The 19,337-nt window shown below is 42.7% G+C and overlaps 1 protein-coding gene across 1 annotated transcript in view; it reads right to left on the minus strand.

The window, feature by feature from the left end:
* LOC126285028 (coagulation factor X-like) overlaps window positions 1-19,337 on the minus strand; it is a 724,967-nt gene that overhangs the window by 45,057 nt on the left and 660,573 nt on the right. The window contains exon 7 of the mRNA XM_049984353.1: window positions 19,091-19,227. Coding sequence (XP_049840310.1) covers window positions 19,091-19,227 — 137 coding nt within the window. The remainder of the gene's footprint in view (window positions 1-19,090; window positions 19,228-19,337) is intronic.

Here is a 19,337-nt window from a genome sequence, read left to right on the forward strand (position 1 = left end):
AGTACCGGACGTGAGTCGTGCTTCGGTAGCTCTGTTGGTAGAGCACTTGCCCGCGAAAGGCAAAGGTCCCGAGTTCAAGTCTCGGTCGGGCACACGGTTTTAATCTGCCAGGAAGTTTCATATCAGCGCACACTCCGCTGCAGAGTGAAAATCTCATTCTGGAATATAAAGTCAGTCTGTAGTAAAAACATTTCTGTTACTGATAGATCTGATATATGTACAGTATTTAACCATCATTTTCTGAGCTTTGCTGGTGAATTAAATAAAAATTAATTTTGACAGGGAACCAAATAATTCTCTTGGAAAATGATATTCTGAAACATCTCTGAAATACCCCTCTGTGATACAGACAAAGGGGAGATTGAATCAATAATTAAATTACTGAAGACTAAGGACTCTCATGGATATGATGGAGTGCCTAGCAGAATATTAACATACTGTGCTGCACAGGTTAGCTATGTGCTTAGCCATATTTGTAATTTTTCCTTTGGGAATGGCCAGTTTCCTGAACGATTAAAGTACTTACTACAAAAGTTGCTTGATAAAAAGGGAGAAAGGGATAATGTAGATAATTTTAGACTTACTTCTAAGCCATCAGATCACAAAATATTGCTCCAGAAGTTGGACCATTACGGAAAATGGGGAGTAGCTCACAATTGGTTCACCCGTTACTTTAACAACAGACAGGAAAAGGTCATTATTCACAGTGCTAAGAATGGCTGTGATGTGGAGTCCGAGTGGGATACAGTCAAATAGGGGGTAACCCCAGGGATCAGTGTTGGGGCCACTCCTGTTCCCTATTTATATAAACGATATGCCCTTTAGTATTACGGGTAACTCTAAAATATTTCTGTTTGCTGATGACGACACTAGCTTGGTAGTAAACGATGTTGTGTGCAACACTGGCTTGGTTTCAAATAGTGCAGTTCATGACATAAGTTCTTGGCTTGTAGAAAATAAACTAATGCTAAACCACAGTAAGACTCGGTCTTTACAGTTTCTGGCACACAATTGAATAAAACCTGACTTTTTAATTTCACAGAATGGGCATATGAACAGTGAAACTGAACAGTTCAAATGTCTAGGTAGTAAATTGTTGTGAAAATCCCACATTCAGAATCTTGTTCAAAGACTTAATGCTGCCACTTTTACTATCCGTACGGTATCTGAAGTAAGTAATCGTTCGGCAAGACAATTAGTCTACTTTTGTTATTTCATTCACTTATGTCATATGATGATATATTTTGGGGTAACTCTTTCCATTCTAAAAGGCTTTTTGGCTCAGAAATGGGTAGTTCGGGCAATAAGTGGTGTAAGTTTGTGAAGCTCTTGTCCACTCCTGTTCAGTAGTATGGGTATTTTGACATTGGCCTCTCAATACATATATTATTTACTGTCGTTTCTTGTTAAAAATATCAGCTTATTCCCAAGAATAAGCAATTTTCACTCAGTTAATACTTGGCAGAAATCCAACCTACATTTGGATCCGACTTCCCTAACTCTTGTGCAAAAAGGTGTGCAGTATACTGATGCACCCATTTTCAGTAAGCTACCACGAGAATTCAAAAATCTTAGCAGTAATCCATGTGCTTTCAAATCAAAACAGGAGAGCTTCCTCATGGGTCATTCCTTCTATTCTGTTGAGAAGTTCCTCGAAAAATTACACTGATTCTTATGTGTACTTAAACTTACAGCTTGACTTTTTTCGTTTCATGAACATTTTATTTTTATCTAATATTACTTTTATGCTGTAATTTCATGCACTGACAATGCACTGGATATTTGCTCCTTAATTTGATCCTGTGGAACTTGACGTGTAAATAAATAAATAAATAAATAACAGGTTGCTACTTACCATAAAGAAGATGCATTAAGCTGCAGACAGGCACAATTAAAAGACACTTACATAAACCTTTAGACCACAGCTTTCATCAGCAAAAGAGAAATGCATGCCATTCATCCACAAAAGCCAACACACCTCATGCATGCCCCACCTCCAGCATGTCGGGAAAGAATGCTGGAGTTGGCAGTCATGTGTTCATGAAGTGTGTTTGCTTTGTGGACGAATGGTGCTTGTTTCTCTATCACTGTTGAAGGCTGTGGGGGAAAGCTTTATGTAAGTGTCTTTTAATTGTGCCTGTCTGCAACTTAACATCTCTCTTTATGGTAAGTAGCAACCTGTCTTTTCCTACATTGTTGATGTTCCTATATGTAGTTTCCATTTGTTTGATTTCACATTTATAAAATTTTGATGAAGACACCTGAAGCTGACGAGTAGGAAACGCGTCGAAATGTTTCTACAAGACAACATATACTCATAGTTCTCACTCTAGACCCAACAGCTGATCAAGTGGATCAACGGATGGAATAAAAACACTTCTTTCAAAATAAAGCTATCTTATTGTAGTACATGGAGCTGTTGTTGTTGTTGTTGTCTTCAGTCCTGAGACTGGTTTGATGCAGCTCTCCATGCTACTCTATCCTGTGCAAGCTGCTTCATCTCCCAGTACCTACTGCAACCTACATCCTTCTGAATCTGCTTAGTGTATTCACCTCTTGGTCTCCCTCTACGATTTTTACCCTCCACGCTGCCCTCCAATGCTAAATTTGTGATCCCTTGATGCCTCAAAACATGTCCTACCAACCGATCCCTTCTTCTAGTCAAGTTGTGCCACAAACTTCTCTTCTCCCCAATCCTATTCAATACCTCTTCATTAGTTACGAGATCTACCCATCTAATCTTCAGCATTCTTCTGTAGCACCACATTTCGAAAGCTTCTATTCTCTTCTTGTCCAAATTAGTTATTGTCCATGTTTCACTTCCATACATGGCTACACTCCAAACAAATACTTTCAGAAATGACTTCCTGATACATAAATCTATATTTGATGTTAACAAATTTCTCTTCTTCAGAAACGCTTTCCTTGCCATTGCCAGTCTACATTTTATATCCTCTCTACTTCGACCATCATCAGTTATTTTACTTCCTAAATAGCAAAACTCCTTTACTACTTTAAGTGTCTCATTTCCTAATCTAATTCCCTCAGCATCACCTGATTTACTTTGACTAAATTCCATTATCCTCGTTTTGCTTTTGTTGATGTTCGTCTTATATCCTCCTTTCAAGACACTGTCCATTCCGTTCAACTGCTCTTACAAGTCCTTTGCCGTCTCTGACAGAATTACAATGTCATCGGCGAACCTCACAGTTTTTACTTCTTCTCCATGAATTTTAATACCTACTCCAAATTTTTCTTTTGTTTCCTTTACTGCTTGCTCAATATACAGATTGAATAACATCGGGGAGAGGCTACAACCCTATCTCACTCCTTTCCCAACCACTGCTTCCCTTTCATGCCCCTCGACTCTAATAACTGCCATCTGGTTTCTGTACAAATTATAAATAGCCTTTCGCTCCCTGTATTTTACCCCTGCCACCTTCAGAATTTGAAAGAGAGTATTCCAGTCAACATTGTCAAAAGCTTTCTCTAAGTCTACAAATGCTAGGAACGTAGGTTTGATTTTTCTTAATCTTTGTTCTAAGATAAGTCGTAAGGTCAGTATTGCCTCACGTGTTTCAACATTTCTACAGAATCCAAACTTATCCTCCCCAAGGTCCGCATCTACCAGTTTTTCCATTTGTCTGTAAAGAATTCACGTTAGTATTTTGTCTCATACATCTTGCTCACCAGCTGATAGAGTTTTGTCAGGACTGGCTCTCCCAAGGCCGTCAGTAGTTCTAATGGAATGTTGTCTACTTCGGGGGCCTTGTTTCGACTCAGGTCTTTCAGTGCTCTGTCAAACTCTTCTCGCAGTATCATATCTCCCATTTCATCTTCATCTACCTCCTCTTCCATTTCCATAATATTGTCCTCAAGTACATCGCCCTTGTATAGACCCTCTACATACTCCTTCCACCTTTCTGCTTTCCCTTCTTTGCTTAGAACTAAGTTTCCATCTGAGCTCTTGATACTCATAGAAGTGGTTCTCCTTTCGCCAGAGGTCTCTTTAATTTTCCTGTAGGCAGTATCTATCTTACCCCTAGTGAGATAAGCTCCTACATCCTTACATTTGTCCTCTAGCCATCCCTGCTTAGCCATTTTGCACTTCCTGTCGATCTCATTTTTGAGACGTTTGTATTCCTTTTTGCCTGTTTCATCTACTGCATTTTTATATTTTCTCCTTTCATCAATTAAATTCAATATTTCTTCTGTTGCCCAAGGATTTATAGCAGCCCTCGTCTTTTTACCTACTTGATCCTCTGCTGCATTCACTACTTCATCCCTCAGAGCTACACATTCTTCTTCTACTGTGTTTCTTTCCCCCATTGCTGTCAATTGTTTCCTTATGCTCTCCTTAAAACTCTGTACAACCTCCGGTTCTTTCAGCTTATCCAGATCCCATGTCCTTAAATTTCCACCTTTTTGCAGTTTCTTCAGTTTTAATCTACAGGTCATAACCAATAGATTGTGGTCAAAGTCCACATCTGCCCCTGGAAAAGTCATACAATTTAAAACCTGATTCCTAAATCTCTGTCTTACCATTATATAATCTATCTGATATCTTTCAGTATCTCCAGGATTCTTCCATGTATACAACTTCCTTTTATGATTCTTGAACCAAGTGTTAGCTATGATTATGTTATGCTCTGTGCAAAATTCTACCAGAAGGCTTCCTCTTTCATTTCTTAGCCCCAATCCATAATCACCTACTATGTTTCCTTCTCTCCCTTTTCCTACTGACGAATTCCAGTCACCCATGACTATTAAATTTTCGTCTCCCTTCACTACCTGAATAATTTCTTTTATCTCATCATACATTTCATCAATTTCTTCATCATCTGCAGAGCTAGTTGGCATATAAACTTGTACTACTGTAGTAGGCATGGGCTTTGTGTCTATCTTGGCCACAATAATGCGTTCACTATGCTGTTTGTAGTAGCTTACCCGCACTCCTATTTTTTTATTCATTATTAAACCTACTCCTGCATTACCCCTATTTGATTTTGTATTTGTAACCCTGTATTCACTTGACCAAAAGTCTTGTTCCTCCTGCCACCGAACTTCACTAATTCCCACTATATCTAACTTTAACTTATCCATTTCCCTTTTTAAATTTTCTAACCTACCTGCCCGATTAAGGGATCTGACATTCCACCCTCCGATCCGTAGAATGCCAGTTTTCTTTCTCCTGATAACGACGTCCTCCCGAGTAGTCCCCACCCGGAGATCCGAATGGGGGACTATTTTACCTCCAGAATATTTTACCCAAGGGGACGTCATCATCATTTAATCATACAGTAAAGCTGCATGTCCTCGGGAAAAATTACGGCTGTAGTTTCCCCTTGCTTTCAGCCGTTCGCAGTACCAGCACAGCAAGGCCGTTTTGGTTAATGTTGCAAGGCCAGATCAGTCAATCATCCAGACTGTTGCCCCTGCAACTACTGAAAAGGCTGCTGCCCCTCTTCAGGAACCACATGTTTGTCTGGCCTCTCAACAGATACCCCTCCGTTGTGGTTGCACCTATGGTACGGCCATCTGTATCACTCTGGCACGCAAGCCTCTCCACCAACGGCAAGGTCCATGGTTCATGGGGGGAGTACATGGAGGTAACAAACATATATCATGTCAATGTATAGTTGTGCAGAAAGTAATAAATTTATTCATCTCTTGTAAATAATATATATGTGGTGTCTTTCAGACATGACCAAAAGAACAGAAACAATTTAGATCCCACAGCCATTATGAGTCAAGACACAAAGAAAAGAAGGACATTAGCTGCCACTGGGTATTAACATAAATCAATGGGGAAAATAGGAAATTTATGCCAGGCCATGATTCAAACATGGGCCTCCCGCTTACTAGGCAGATGCGCTGACTGTTGCACCATTCAGACACAGTGCTCAATTGAACTGAATTGAATTGAATGAAATTTTATGGTCGTTTAGCTATTACAGCAACTGACATAGTCAAGTTACATTTATAAAAGTTATACAGCATGTATACGTGCAGATCAATATGTCACTATTGGTTTTCCATAAAATACAATATTTAAAATCAAATAATATGAAAACATTGCATCATAAATTACTCAGTTAAAGAAATTATGCTTTACTCTCCAAACTGGCACCACTGATATTTTACAGTCATAAAATTCCTGATGTGAGTAGCAAGGATTTGCAGCGAACCAACTGAATAATTTGTCTTTAAATAAATAAAATAGAGCTTCTACCTATTCTAGTGGCAGTTTGTTAAACATATTCATACCCACCACTTCGTAGCTGTTCAGGACTTGGATAATCTGTAGTAAGGTATGTCAAGACAGCTACTATTTCTGGTTCCATGAGAGTGTACATCTCTTCTATGCATGTATTCTGATAAGTTGCTCTTTATATGCAGTAGGAAAGTGTAAATATTCAAGTTTATAACAGTTGATATTTTTAAGTTGATAAACAGTGGTTTGCAGTTGGTGAGTTTATCGCTGTTCGTGATAATTCGAATTACTTTCTTCTGAAGTACCAAAATGTCCTGAAGGTGTGAGCTATTGCACCATATTAAAAACCCATAAGATATATATCTTTGAAAAAAAGCAAAGTAGGCGAACCTTACATAGGCTGCAGGTACATGGTTTTTTAAATTCCTTAACAAATACACCACTCTAGACAGCCCTGCATTAATGTATTTAATATGTGGCTCCCACTCATTTGAGTTTTACTCTCATTAAGCAGGAATCCATTAGCTCGAAACCAGACAGATGCTTGTGATATTGTGACATTTGCCACAGTTTGGAGCATATCCATGTCTGAGCTGATAATGCAGAAAGTGGTATAATCTGCATAAAGAATGGAGTGAGTATTTATGTAAGATGGTAGATCGTTTGTCATTAAGATAAATAGCAGAGGTCCTAATACTGAGCCTTGAGGCACACCGCACTTAACTTCAGCTAGCTGTGATCTCTGTTTACCAATACAAAAAAATTGGTTATAGCTGCTGAGGAAAGAGTTGAAGATGTTGTCAACTTCACTGTTTGTGATTCCATAATAAACTAGTTTGTTGAGGAGTGAAATATGATCCACACAATCGAAGGCTTTGCTAAGATCACAAAAGGTAGCCTGAGCAAAATTTTTTCCTTCATAAGCATTAAACACTTTTTTAATCAGGGAGTCAATGGCATGAACTGTGGATTTGCCCTTCCTAAAGTGAAATTGTACTGCAGTAATAATGTTATTACATGTCAGATAATCACACAACTTGGAATTGATGATGGATTCCAAAACTTTAGATAAAATAGGTGTCAGAGATATTGGGCAATAGCTAGATGAGCAATTTTTGTCTCCTTTCTTGTAAATGGGCACTACCCTGGATAATTTTAATACATCTGGGAATTTTCCTTTAATTAGACATCTGTTATACATTTAGTTGTATGCCTTAATTAAAAGCAACAAGCCTGAAAATGTGTTTACTGTACACACACTTCTGGCACATTACAGTGACTCTGTTCTCCAGTGGTCAGCCCATCGCTCAGAACTAAACACAATTGTTGTGACATAGGTAAAAGTAAGAAACTAGGTGTCTACCAAGCAGTTACTTTTAAGATTGAAAATGTCTGAAAGCCAGCTGAAGGAAAAACTGCCTCTCTCACTGAGCTAGAAAAGACAGCAGTTTACAGATACGCAGAGCATATTGAAAAGGAATGTAGTGAGCATTAAAAATTAAGGGATAAAAATAGAGGAAGTTGTTACTGATCTTCATGCTAGCAATTCCAGTAATGCCGATGATGGCAATGGGTTTCAATCTTTACATTCTGACAGCAAGTAAATGGAAGGTCAGAGATGAATACTCTACATATTTTTTATCATAAATCACATATGTGATTTTTCATCCTTTTTTATTTTATGAGATTTTTGGTATACTGGCCACAAATGCCTTCCAAAATGTGAACGACCTTCTGCTAAACAAGGACATCAGAGTTCTCACAAAGAAAATATTTATGAAGTCCTTTGTATGGAGTATTCTTGCATATGGCTATGAAACCTGGATGTTAGCAAAGCAGGAGAAAGTGTGCCTTGAAGATGTGGAAATGTGGCTCTGGAAGAGTATTACAAGAATTAGCTAGATTTACAAAAAAAACAAATGAGTTAGTTGTAAATGAAACACAAGAGAAGAAAGTGCTACTGAAAATTCTAGGCCAATACAAAGCAAAAATTAATGGACACTTCATTGGACGCAATATTCTCCTACAAAGCATTTTTAAAGACAATATCCTAGGGAAGAAAAAGGGGGGGGGATTGCCAAGAACATCCTGCTTAAAAAAATATGATCACTGAGATGGGCTGTCCCTCATATACAGAAATGAAGAGGGCCACTGAAGAAAGGAAACTATGGCTGCCCAGACAAGGCTTAGCCTTTTGAAAGAAGAAGGGATTTCTTCTTGGTGTGTGTTTGGACCCTGCCCCCCCCCCCCTTCCTTGACTGATCCTTTGGATATGTAATGATTTATTTTATTTCCATTACCCTAGTCAGATATTATTTATTTTGAACTTTTGTATTTTTCAAATTATTGGCCATACAGACATAAACAGCTTAGAAGGTATGTGAGATATGTGTTTGTATGAAGGGCTAAACTACAGAAATACACAACCCCTACAGCAAAGTGGCCGTCTGGAAGGGAACCTCTGCTGATATGTACTCACAAAGTATTCCTTCCAAAAAAGGAATCAATTAGAATTGGATTTGGGTTTCAAACATATAGAGTTTACAGCCAATATTTGGTTGACAGGACTGGAAGAGGAGATGTTCCAATCGTTTATAAGGCATATCTTGCACTTGGATCTTCCATAATAGTATGATCTGTGGGGAAAGAGGCTGTGAGTAGATGTGGCTTAAGGATGGAGCAGGGTATTTTGTAGGCTTCATTGCCTGTGGTATGCCAATTTGGGAGGGTATGGAATAACTGTGGCTAAGACATTCATAATTCCTGTATACAATAAGTAATAGAAACCTTGGCAAAGGGTACGGTTAAGTTGTTCATGTCCAAGGTGATATTTGGTAATGAGCAGGGTGGTCCTTTGCAGCTGGTTCATTTATAGGGGTGGTCACAGGACTCAGGTAATGTGTTGTTATGGGGCAGGAGATAAGTCAGTAGACTATGTTTGTAGGGTAATGCCTATCTGTGAAGACCTTACTATGACAATCAACACGATATGCAAGAGACTGCTCTTCTGCAGATGAGACATCCATGGGTAGTCAGGCTGTATTGGAGAGACTTTTTAGTGTGAAAATACCGACGATACTGGTTTTGATATGAATGCACATTTTTACAGAGCCATAAGAGAATTGGAATATGATGTCCACAAAGGCGGCACACTGGGTTGAGGAGGACCAAATGAAGTGGATAGGCAAGAAGTGGCCTTAACAGGGCACATAAGAATGAAAATAGAGTGTCACAGACCTGGGTTCAGATCATTAACATATGAGCCTCATTCACACAAGACTCAGTCAGGCATTGGGGGAGATAATACTCAGCAGTAGCCAGCGATGTGCTTGAGGTATAGAAATGTATGGGGTCAAATCAGGAATGATGGGGTGGGATCCAAGTGGTAATGAGTTAAGGATGGTGGAGAGATAATAAAGAAATTGGTTTGTGTCTTTGGTATGGGAAGCTAGGCTGTGGGCAATGGATTGTAAATATTTGTCAATAACAGCAGAGATCTTTTCTGAAAGCACACAGAAATGAGCATATCCAGGATGGTTAGGTACACAGATTTTGGGAAGGACACAGAACACAGATGTGTGGAGGAATAGTTGGGGTGAGGAGGGAGATGGATTCCATGGACAGGTTGTGGGATAGGCACGTGGATTTGAGTAGGGATTGAAGGTTATGTTGGACTTCTGGGATGGCATTGCTGTAACAGAACTTGTAAATGGAAAAATATGGCAGTTGGTGGATACCTTCTGTCAGGCTATCATTTCAGTTTGTTGTAACAGCAGTGGAGCCTTTGTCTTCAGGGAGGATGATCTAATCAGCATCTTTCTTAAGGTTGTGGGTAGCTTTTCTATCATTGGCAGTGAGCTTTATGTTATCAGGAAGGGGCCTAGGATAGAATGGCGAGGACAGGTCAGAGGTAAGAAATTCTGGAAAGTAATGATGGAGTGCAGCAGGGTTGTGATTGGATGGAAGTATGACCTTGGAGAGCCCAATTCAATGTTGGCTTCCAATCAGGTTTCGCTAGAGTGTGGGGACAAAAAGAAGTTAGATCTTTCAAGAGTATGTGTGATTGAATTTAGGAATGGAATTGGTGTGGCCCATAGATAGGACAAATACCTGTGGGACTGAGAGTTTGGCAGACAGATTGACAACAGTGTTTTACATTTGTTTCAGTTGATTTTGTGGGATGTTTTGGATGATGTGGAAGATGGAGAAGGTCAACAAGGCAGGATGTGGATGCTACAAGGGGTTGGTAGGAGGGATGGTGGAGTTCACTGGATGTAGGACAGGCACTTTTGGTCAGTGATGCTATGAGAAGTGTGTCAGTAAATTGGAAAACTTTTGAAGGTGATATCTGGAGGGTTTTTCCTGTCGTTGGAGGGTGGTGATTTCAGTGTGGCAGATAGTGTGTACATAACTGGAATTTCACAGTCACAGTATCTTATGGAGGGTTCACAGGTAATTCAGCGATGAACATGAAATGGAAATTTGTTGCTCTGGTATTAGATTTCTGATGGATAGAGACTGACGGAATCGCATCCTTTGTCAGTGCTTCAACTGCTTGTCATTGTACTCAGAAATGAAGAACGTTCCAACCCTCCAAAAGTGGTATGCAGAGGTGCACCCAATCTACAATATGTCCTGGCCCATCCTTACATCACACCTACTCTTAACCACTTGCCACAAGAGCCACACCGATGGTGGTGGAAGAGCACCTACTCAGCATACCCTATTCTACAATACATCAGTGCTACACAGACCACCTCATGGTCTTTGTATAAGGGTACTTCTTGTAACACTACCATTCTCCCTCCCTTTTCCTTGCTCCATTTGTAAATGGTGAGTTAGTAGAACAACAGCAGGAAAGCCCCCACGAGCTCTTATTTTCCTGATTTCCTCATTGCAGTCATTTCACAAGACATTTGGGGGGCCAAGTAATATGTTAAAATTTAATCTCTCACAATTTTAGTAGTAAACCTCTATTGTGATGCACAATGCCTCTCTTGTAGCATCTGCAACTGAAGATTTTTAAGTATCTTCTATTAATCAGACTTGATGAGGGCCCCAATCTGACAAGCCATACTCATTTACTTATTTATTAATTTATTTTTATTTTGTGTCTTTCCATGAGATTCTCTCAGTGAATTTCAGTCTGGCATCTGTTTTTTTTCTTTTCTTTTCTACAAATAATGGCATGTGATTGTTCCCCTTTAGGTTGCTATGGTTGGTTGGTTCGTTTGTTTGGAGTATGAAGGGACCAAACCACAGGGTCATCAATCTCTTTTTCCTGACGCAAGCAAGGCTCAAGGTACAAAAACACCCAACACCTCACCTAAAAAGAGAACAAAAGGAATGAACAAAAAATGGGGAAAACATACACCACAAGGAAAAGCAGAAGACAGTATGAAAACCATTGAGCACATGGTATGGGCTGGATGGTCACAGTAATAAAAGAGGATGAGCCAGCCACTCTGCAACACATTAAAACGTCCACCCCAAAAAGACAAGGCGAGATGAAACATGTAGGGAAAAGATGACCATTACGACAAACAAATGCAAAGAAAGTGTGACAGAGTTAAAATGGAGGAAGGGTGGTGACCTCCGAGAGAAGGCTAAATGCCCACCCTTAGATGGTACGATAAAAACCCCCCTCATGAATAAAACGTAAAACTAAATCTGCTGTTGAGTAATTGTTGCCCAACACCGAAGGTAGGGTGCTGGGAAGGTTAAAAGTCTGCTGCAAAGGGGCTAAAAGTGGGCAGTCCAGCAATATGTGGACGACAGTCATATGTGAGCCACAGTGACACTGTGATGGAGGGAGTAGCCACGTGTTATAGTTTCCTTAAGAGCACCCAGTTTGATGTGTATACTGAGCTTAGGCCGTTCCGTCTCCAGAAGATGAAAAACATTGCGTAATAATGATAACAGGTCAGTTACAGGGATGCCGATTTCCAGAACTGGTTTCCATGTAGCCTGTTTGGCCAGCCTATCGGCAAATTCATTTCCTGGGATTCCAACGTGGCCTGGGATCCACACAAACACCACAGAAAGACCGGACCGTTCCAGGGCATAGATGGACTCCTGGATGGTCGCTACCAAAGGATGACAAGGGTAGCAATGGTCGATAGCTACCAAAGGATGATGAAGGTAGCACTGTTCAATAGCTTATATGCTGCTCAAGGAGTCAGTACAGAGAAGAAACGACACGGCAGGGATGTGCTCAAGAGCACGAGAAATGGCTACCAGCTCTGCAGTGAAAACACTGCTGCCATCTGGCAAGGAGTGCTGTTCAATATGTCCTCCATGAACATATGTGATACCAATCTGACCATTACTCATTGAGCCATCAATGTAAACCACTTCATCGTCCTAGTAAATGTCAAAAATCAAGAAGAAGTGACAGCAGAGAGCTGCGGGGTTAAGTGAGTCCTAACTATGTGAAAGGTACAAGCAAAGCTTTGGCCTAGGTGTACACCATGGAGGTGTACACGAATGAATCTCAAGTATAGATGTTCAAGGAAAGGACACAAGAGATCGAACGCGAACAGCAATCATAAGCCCAGACCTGGGAGTCCAATGCGGGAGATGAACCGCCATTTCTGGGAAAAGAAACGGTAATTCGGATGCTCAGGACAACTATGAATGTGTGCAACATAACTGGTGAGCAGTCATACATGCCTAACTTTCAATGGAGGGACTCCAGCCTCCATCAGTACACTGGTCACCCGAGTCGTCCTAAAAGCTCCTGTTGCCAGTTGAACGCCACAGTAGTGCATTGGGTTGAGGAAACGCAATGCTGAGGGCGCTGCTGAACCATAAACCAGGCTCCCATAGTCAAGGTGGGATTGAACAAGGGCTCTGTAGAGCTGCAGCAGCATAGAGTGATCTACACCCCAGTTGGTGTTGCTCAAGCACCAGAGGACATTGAGGTGCTGCCAGCACTTGCACTTCAGCTGATGAAGATGAGGAAGCCACATCAGTCGGGCATCCAAAACCAGTCCTAAGAATCGATATGTCTCCACTACAGTGAGTGGATCATCATTAAGGTAAAGTTTTCGTTCCAGATGAATGGTACGATTCCAACAGAAGTGCATGACTCATGACTTCATGGCTGAAAACTGGAAGCCGTAGGCTACAGCCCATAACTATGCCTTGTGGATGGCTCCCTGTAGGTGCCGCTGGTCAACTCCAGTAATGGAGGAGCAGTACGAATTGCAGAAGCCATCTGAATACAGAGAAGGTGAGACCGATGGCCCGATAGCTGCTGCTAGACCATTAACGGCCACTAAAAATAGAGATACACTCAATACAGAGCCCTGCAGGACGTCATTCTCCTGGATATGGAGGGAACTATGGGAGGTACCACCTTGGACATGGAAAGTACAGAGTGATAGGAAATTTTGGATAAAAATCTGATGGGGCCCCAGAGACCCCATTCATATAATGTGGCAAGGATGTGATGTCACCACATTGTGTTGTAAGCTTTTCGTAAATCAAGAAAGACAGTAACAAGGTGTTGGCGTCTGGAAAAGGCTGTTTGGATGGCAGACCCAAGGGAAACTAGATTATCAATGGTAGAGTGACCCTAGCAGAAACTGCCCTGGCATGGAGCCAGTAGGCCTCATGACTCCAATGCCCAACACAACTGCCAACTTACCGTATGTTCTAACAGCTTACACAGAATGTTAATGAGGCTGATGGGGCGATAGCTGCCCACATCAAGAGGGTTTTTACAGGGTGCTCTCCTGACGTTGCGATGGAAAGATGACATCACACCAGAACCGGTTGAAGATGATGAGATGTCACTTGTAGTTGAACGAGAGATGTTTGATCATCTGACTGTGGATCTAAAGGAGCTGTGTCAGGGCAATGAGCAAGGACACTGAGGAGTTCCACGCTGTAAATGGAGCATTATAGGGCTCATTGTGATGTTCAGCGAATGAGAGGGTTTCCTTTACATCCACCGTTCGAGAGTGCAAATTGCTGGGGGAAAATTCTCTGATGCGCAGGCTCAAGCAAAATGCTTGGCAATTGCGTTTGTGTTGGTAGACAAAATGCCTTTGATGTTAATGCCAGTAACATTCGTTGGGGTCTGGTACCCACAAACACATCTGATCTTCATCCAGACTTTGGAGGGTGATGTATGGCACCCAACGGTTCACACGTACCTCTCCCAACACACTATCTTTCTATAATGTGGCAAATGCGGGCATGGAGCCGTTTAAGAGCTATTAGGTGCTCTAGGGAAGGATGCCACTTATGTTGCTGTAGAGCTTGCTGACACTCTTTAATGGCCTCGGCGATATCCAGCAACCACCAAGGTACTGACCTTTGCTAGAGGTACCCTAAAGAACAAGGGATCGTGTTTTCTGGCGCAGAAATGATCGTTATAGTCACCTGCTCAACTACCTTATCAATGGCACCATGTCGGGGAGATTCAACAGTGACAGCAGAGGAGAAAGCTTTCCAGTCTGCCTTGATTTAAACAAGGCATCTTGGTAAACGTCCGGGGGATGGCACTGGGGGGGGGGGGGGGGGGGGGACAGGACGATGGGAAAGTGGTTGCTACCACACAAGTCATCATGGGCTCTCCAGTGGACAGATGGGAGAGGTCCTGAGCTGCAGAGGGATAAATCAATGGCCAAGCAAAAGTGTGATGGGACCACTATTTAAGAGACAGAGGTCGAGTTGAGAAAGGAAAGGCCAGGTGGAGTGGCCACGCAATTTGAGGCGTCATGTCACGGGTTGCGTGGCCCCTCCCACCAGAGGTTTGAGTCCTCCCTTGGGCTTGGGTGTCTGTGTGTTGTTGTTAGTGTAAGTTAGTTTAAGTAGTGTATAAGCTTTGGGGCTGATTACCTCAGAAGTTTGGTCCCTTAGAAATTTGCACGCATTAAAAAAGAAAAGACAGGAAAGTTTCAACATCTCTACCTAGGCCAGTAAGCACAGTGCCACCCCACAGGGGGTTATGGGAGTTAAAATCTGCCAAAAGTAGAAAAGGTTTTGGAAGTTAACAAATCAGTGTAGCCAATGCTTTCAGGGGTACTGCACCATCTGGCGGAAGGTATACGTTACAGACAGTTATTTCCTGCATTGTCCTTATCCTGAAAGCCACAGCTTCAAGAGGAGTTTGAAGGGGCTCAGGTTCACTGCATACTGAGTTCAGGACATAGACACAAACTCCACCTGACATTCTATTATAGTTGCTGTATTTCCTGTAACACCCCCCTTAACTGTAGAGGGCAGGGGTCCACATTGCTGGGAACCAGGTTTCCTGGAGGGCTGCAGAAAGCAGGTGTAAAGCTTAACAGTTGCCATATCTCAGCCAGGTGATGGAAAGAACTGCAGCAATTCCACTGGAGGATGATGTTATCATGAGGCTGGGAAGGTATGAAGCATGCAAGGAGGCAAGTTACACCTCAGGGTCACCTGATATCTCCACCTCATCCACAGGTGGAGAAGTGGTACGGAGTGGTGGTGTTGGGACCACCAGAGGGTCATTTTCTTTGCAGACTTCTTTGTTTGCTTGCCCTCCCACTTCTCTTTAGGGCTTGCTGGAAGGACTTCTCTGAAGTAGCTTCAGGCACGGAGGAAGACCGTGAAGCTCTTTGTCTAGCAGCTTTTGGCTCCTTTAGCCACTGGTGAGTGTCCGCTATTAGTTGAGACCTTAGGAGAGAGATTCCCAAAGAAACCCCTCCACATGAGAGGAGCCGGAGGAGGCTCTTGCTTCTCCAGCTGGGGGAAGATGTCGCCTGCATTTGGGGGGGGGGGGGGGGGTTGGGGGAGGGGGGCTTGCTCCCGAAGTAGGTACTTTGGCAGCAACGGAAGGATATTTTCTCCCTACCACTGAGGGGGCAGATGTATTGTCAAGGCCTGGAGGGCCCACTTCGTGGCATGGAGTGTGGTATGACTGGTGATGGTGATGGTAATGTAGCTGCAGTGTATGTGGACATCAACTGAACAGGGTGTAATCATTCAAATTTACGTTTAGACTCTTGGTAAGTCAATCGGTCCTGGGTCTTGTACTCCATGATTTTCCATTGCTTTTGGAGCACTGTGCAGTCTGTCAAGCAGGGGGAGTGCTGCTCTCTGCAGTTGATACAAATGGGAGGAGGCGCACAGGGAGTGTCTGGATGCAGTAGACATCAGCAGTCCCAACATGTGGTGTTGAAAGTTCAGCAGGAAGATATGTGCCTGAATTTCCACCTCACGGAGGGAGGGAAGTACAGTTTAAAGCCACAGTGGTAAACCATTAACTTGACCTTTTCAGGCACCCTCAGAGGCCAAGATGAAGGCACTGGAAGCAACCCTGTTGGCTCCCCTGTAAACACCCCAGATGAAATGAACGCCGCACCATCCTAAATTGGTGAAGAGCTCATCATCAGACTGCAAGTGGAGGTTGTGATGGAAAATAATCTCCCAAACCATGTTGAGACTTTTATGGGGAGCGACGGAAACAGGAACATCACCCAGCTGGTCACAAATGAGTAATGCTTGGGATTGGGCTGGGGATGCCGTCTTAATCAAGACTGCACTGCTTCTCATCTTGGATAGTGCTGCCACTTCCAGAAACTTATTCTTAAGATGTTTAACAAAAAATTGAGGCTTCATAGGTAGAAATGAGCTCTGTCCATTCTGCTACAGACTAAATACTAAGCCGAATATGGCTATCTTCTTTCAGTAGCCCTACATTCCTGCCATGGTGAAGTGAGGGAGGGAAATGATATAGGGTCATATCTGTCAGAATTGAACTCAGTCTTGCCCTTCTTAGAGATTGCTGTCACCGTACGATCACCAGAAAGAGATGACTTAGTCCACTTCTTTGCAGGTCATCTGCCCTGATGCCACACACTCTGATCAGGGACTCTCCCCATGGGTGGCACCCAGCCACAGCAAAGGCCACCTGGCAGGATTGCCATTGCCAGGAGTCCTGATGCCCCAAGAAGACAGGCATCTACTCCTTGTCATACATGGGGAGTTCACGGTTCAGGCATCAGCAGTGTGATCCCTGTGTTGTTAGGGGGCTACCACCAAATGGGTACATGATGGCCCCAACACAACGGGCTGGCTACTGTGCTGCATATTGGGCACAAAGAAATCCAATACTGTCATGGGGGCGAAAGAGGACAGGAGACAATGGAAGAATAAGACATACCCCAGAAAGTGTCCTCACCCAAATAGTTAAATTGCACGTGGAGACACAAAGCCACGACAAGAGGTTCAGGGGATCGAACCTAAGGGCACTATGGATAACTCATGCACCACGTAAGGCATCCTTCCCCATATGGCTCGCACTTCTGTAGAATTTGGAAAGTGGCAGGTCAAACCATAAATTTGGACCTGAACTTACAGGGCCAAAAAGTATTGGACTCCTTTTAGTCACCTCTTGACAGGCAGAGATACCTCGGGCCTATTCTCACCCCCGGACCCACAGTGGGAGGTCGCTATGGTATCTAATCATTACATAGCCTGTGAAACTGTCATGTAATATGCCAGCTCCACTGTGGCTACTACAGCCAATGAGTTTTCCACCCAAATGAATGGCCATAACCAAACTGTCGCTGAAAACAGACATGATCACCAAGAGACAGAGCAAGCTGCTGCACACAGCACATTCAATATCAATGACTGCCTGATAATTTGTATCATCTGAATCCCCACTACTCTCAAATACCAGATTTTCTGAAATTCATACAACGGAATTGCTCTTACAGCACCTCCTCTGATCTTCAGAGCATTGCAGGTGGTGTAGAAATGGTAGTTGGTAGTCACGGATGTGAAGCGTTGTGTATGTGACAGTTGGTGGTACGGTGTGGGGAGCAGGAGCGGGAGTCCCCACCCACACCCACACCCCGCCCCCACCCCCGCCACCGCCACCGCCCCTGACGCCGGCCCCGCCTCCGCCCCCGCCCCAGTTGGAGGGGGATGTGGCGTAAGAGATGGATGGGGAGGGGTGGGGATGGGAGGGAATGTGGGGGTGGTGGAGGGGAGAGGGAGGAGGAGAGAATTATGCAAATACTTACAGTATTCCAATGTTTTTCACTCAGACAGTATATTAATTTGTATACCAAATGACATATTTCTATAAACATAGTAAGAGTGTAATACACAGGCAGAAAATTTATTGCTTAGATTCCTTCACGGGAGCGGGAGCGGGGGCGGGAGCGGGAAGTGGAGGTCGAGGGGGAGGGTAGGGAGATTGTGAGGGACAGGTAGAGGGAGAGGGAGAGGTGGAGGTGGAGGTGGAGGGGAGGTGGAGGGGGAAGTGGAGTAAGAGATGGATGGGGAGGGGTGGGGATGGGAGGGAATGTGGGGGTGGTGGAGGGAAGAGGGAGGGAGAGAGAATTATGCAAATAGTTAGAGTATTCCAATGTTTTTCACTCAAACAATATATTGATTTGTATACCAAATGACAATTTTCTATGAATATAGTAAGAGTGTAATACACAGGCAGAAAATTTATTGCTTAGATTCCTTCACATGGTACAGGGTTAAAGATTTTAATGGCAACTAGCAGTCAAGCATTTTGAATATTAGGGGAAAGAGAACAGAAATAAACACTGCAGGAATGAACCATGTGTCAAATATTGGAAAGGCTATTAGTCACATAACAACTGCCATTGAATGAGACTTTTTCCCCTAGAGAATGTCCAAATATAGTATTACTGACAATACTACAGAAAGGATGGACTGCTATTCACCATATAGAGGAGACATAGGCCCACCAAAAAATTGCTAAACATTTGAGCTTTCGGCCATAATGCCTTCTTCTAAGGTAGAAAACACATATACATTCACACACTCACAACATCGCATACATGGCCACTGTCTCTGGCTGTTGTGACCTTTCAATGATGTGCAGAATTAGAAAATAAGTCAGCTTACCTTGTGAAGATTCTGCATCAGGCACCTGCCTCCAGATATGCCTCTGGATCCAGCGCTGGCAGCTACTGTTCTCTATGTAGCAGTAGGCCTCCTCCCGGACAATATCAGCACCACACATAGGAGGCCTTTTGCACCACCTTTACAGGGTAAGGCACTTGTATAAGTGTTAAGTTTAAATGAAAGACACTAAAAAATCAAAATTATTTGATTTATAAAATGAAAAAAAAATTGTATTCTTAACAAAATA

The sequence above is a fragment of the Schistocerca gregaria genome, chromosome 8 (assembly GCF_023897955.1).
Source record: "Schistocerca gregaria isolate iqSchGreg1 chromosome 8, iqSchGreg1.2, whole genome shotgun sequence".
NCBI classification, from domain to species: Eukaryota; Metazoa; Arthropoda; class Insecta; order Orthoptera; family Acrididae; genus Schistocerca; species Schistocerca gregaria.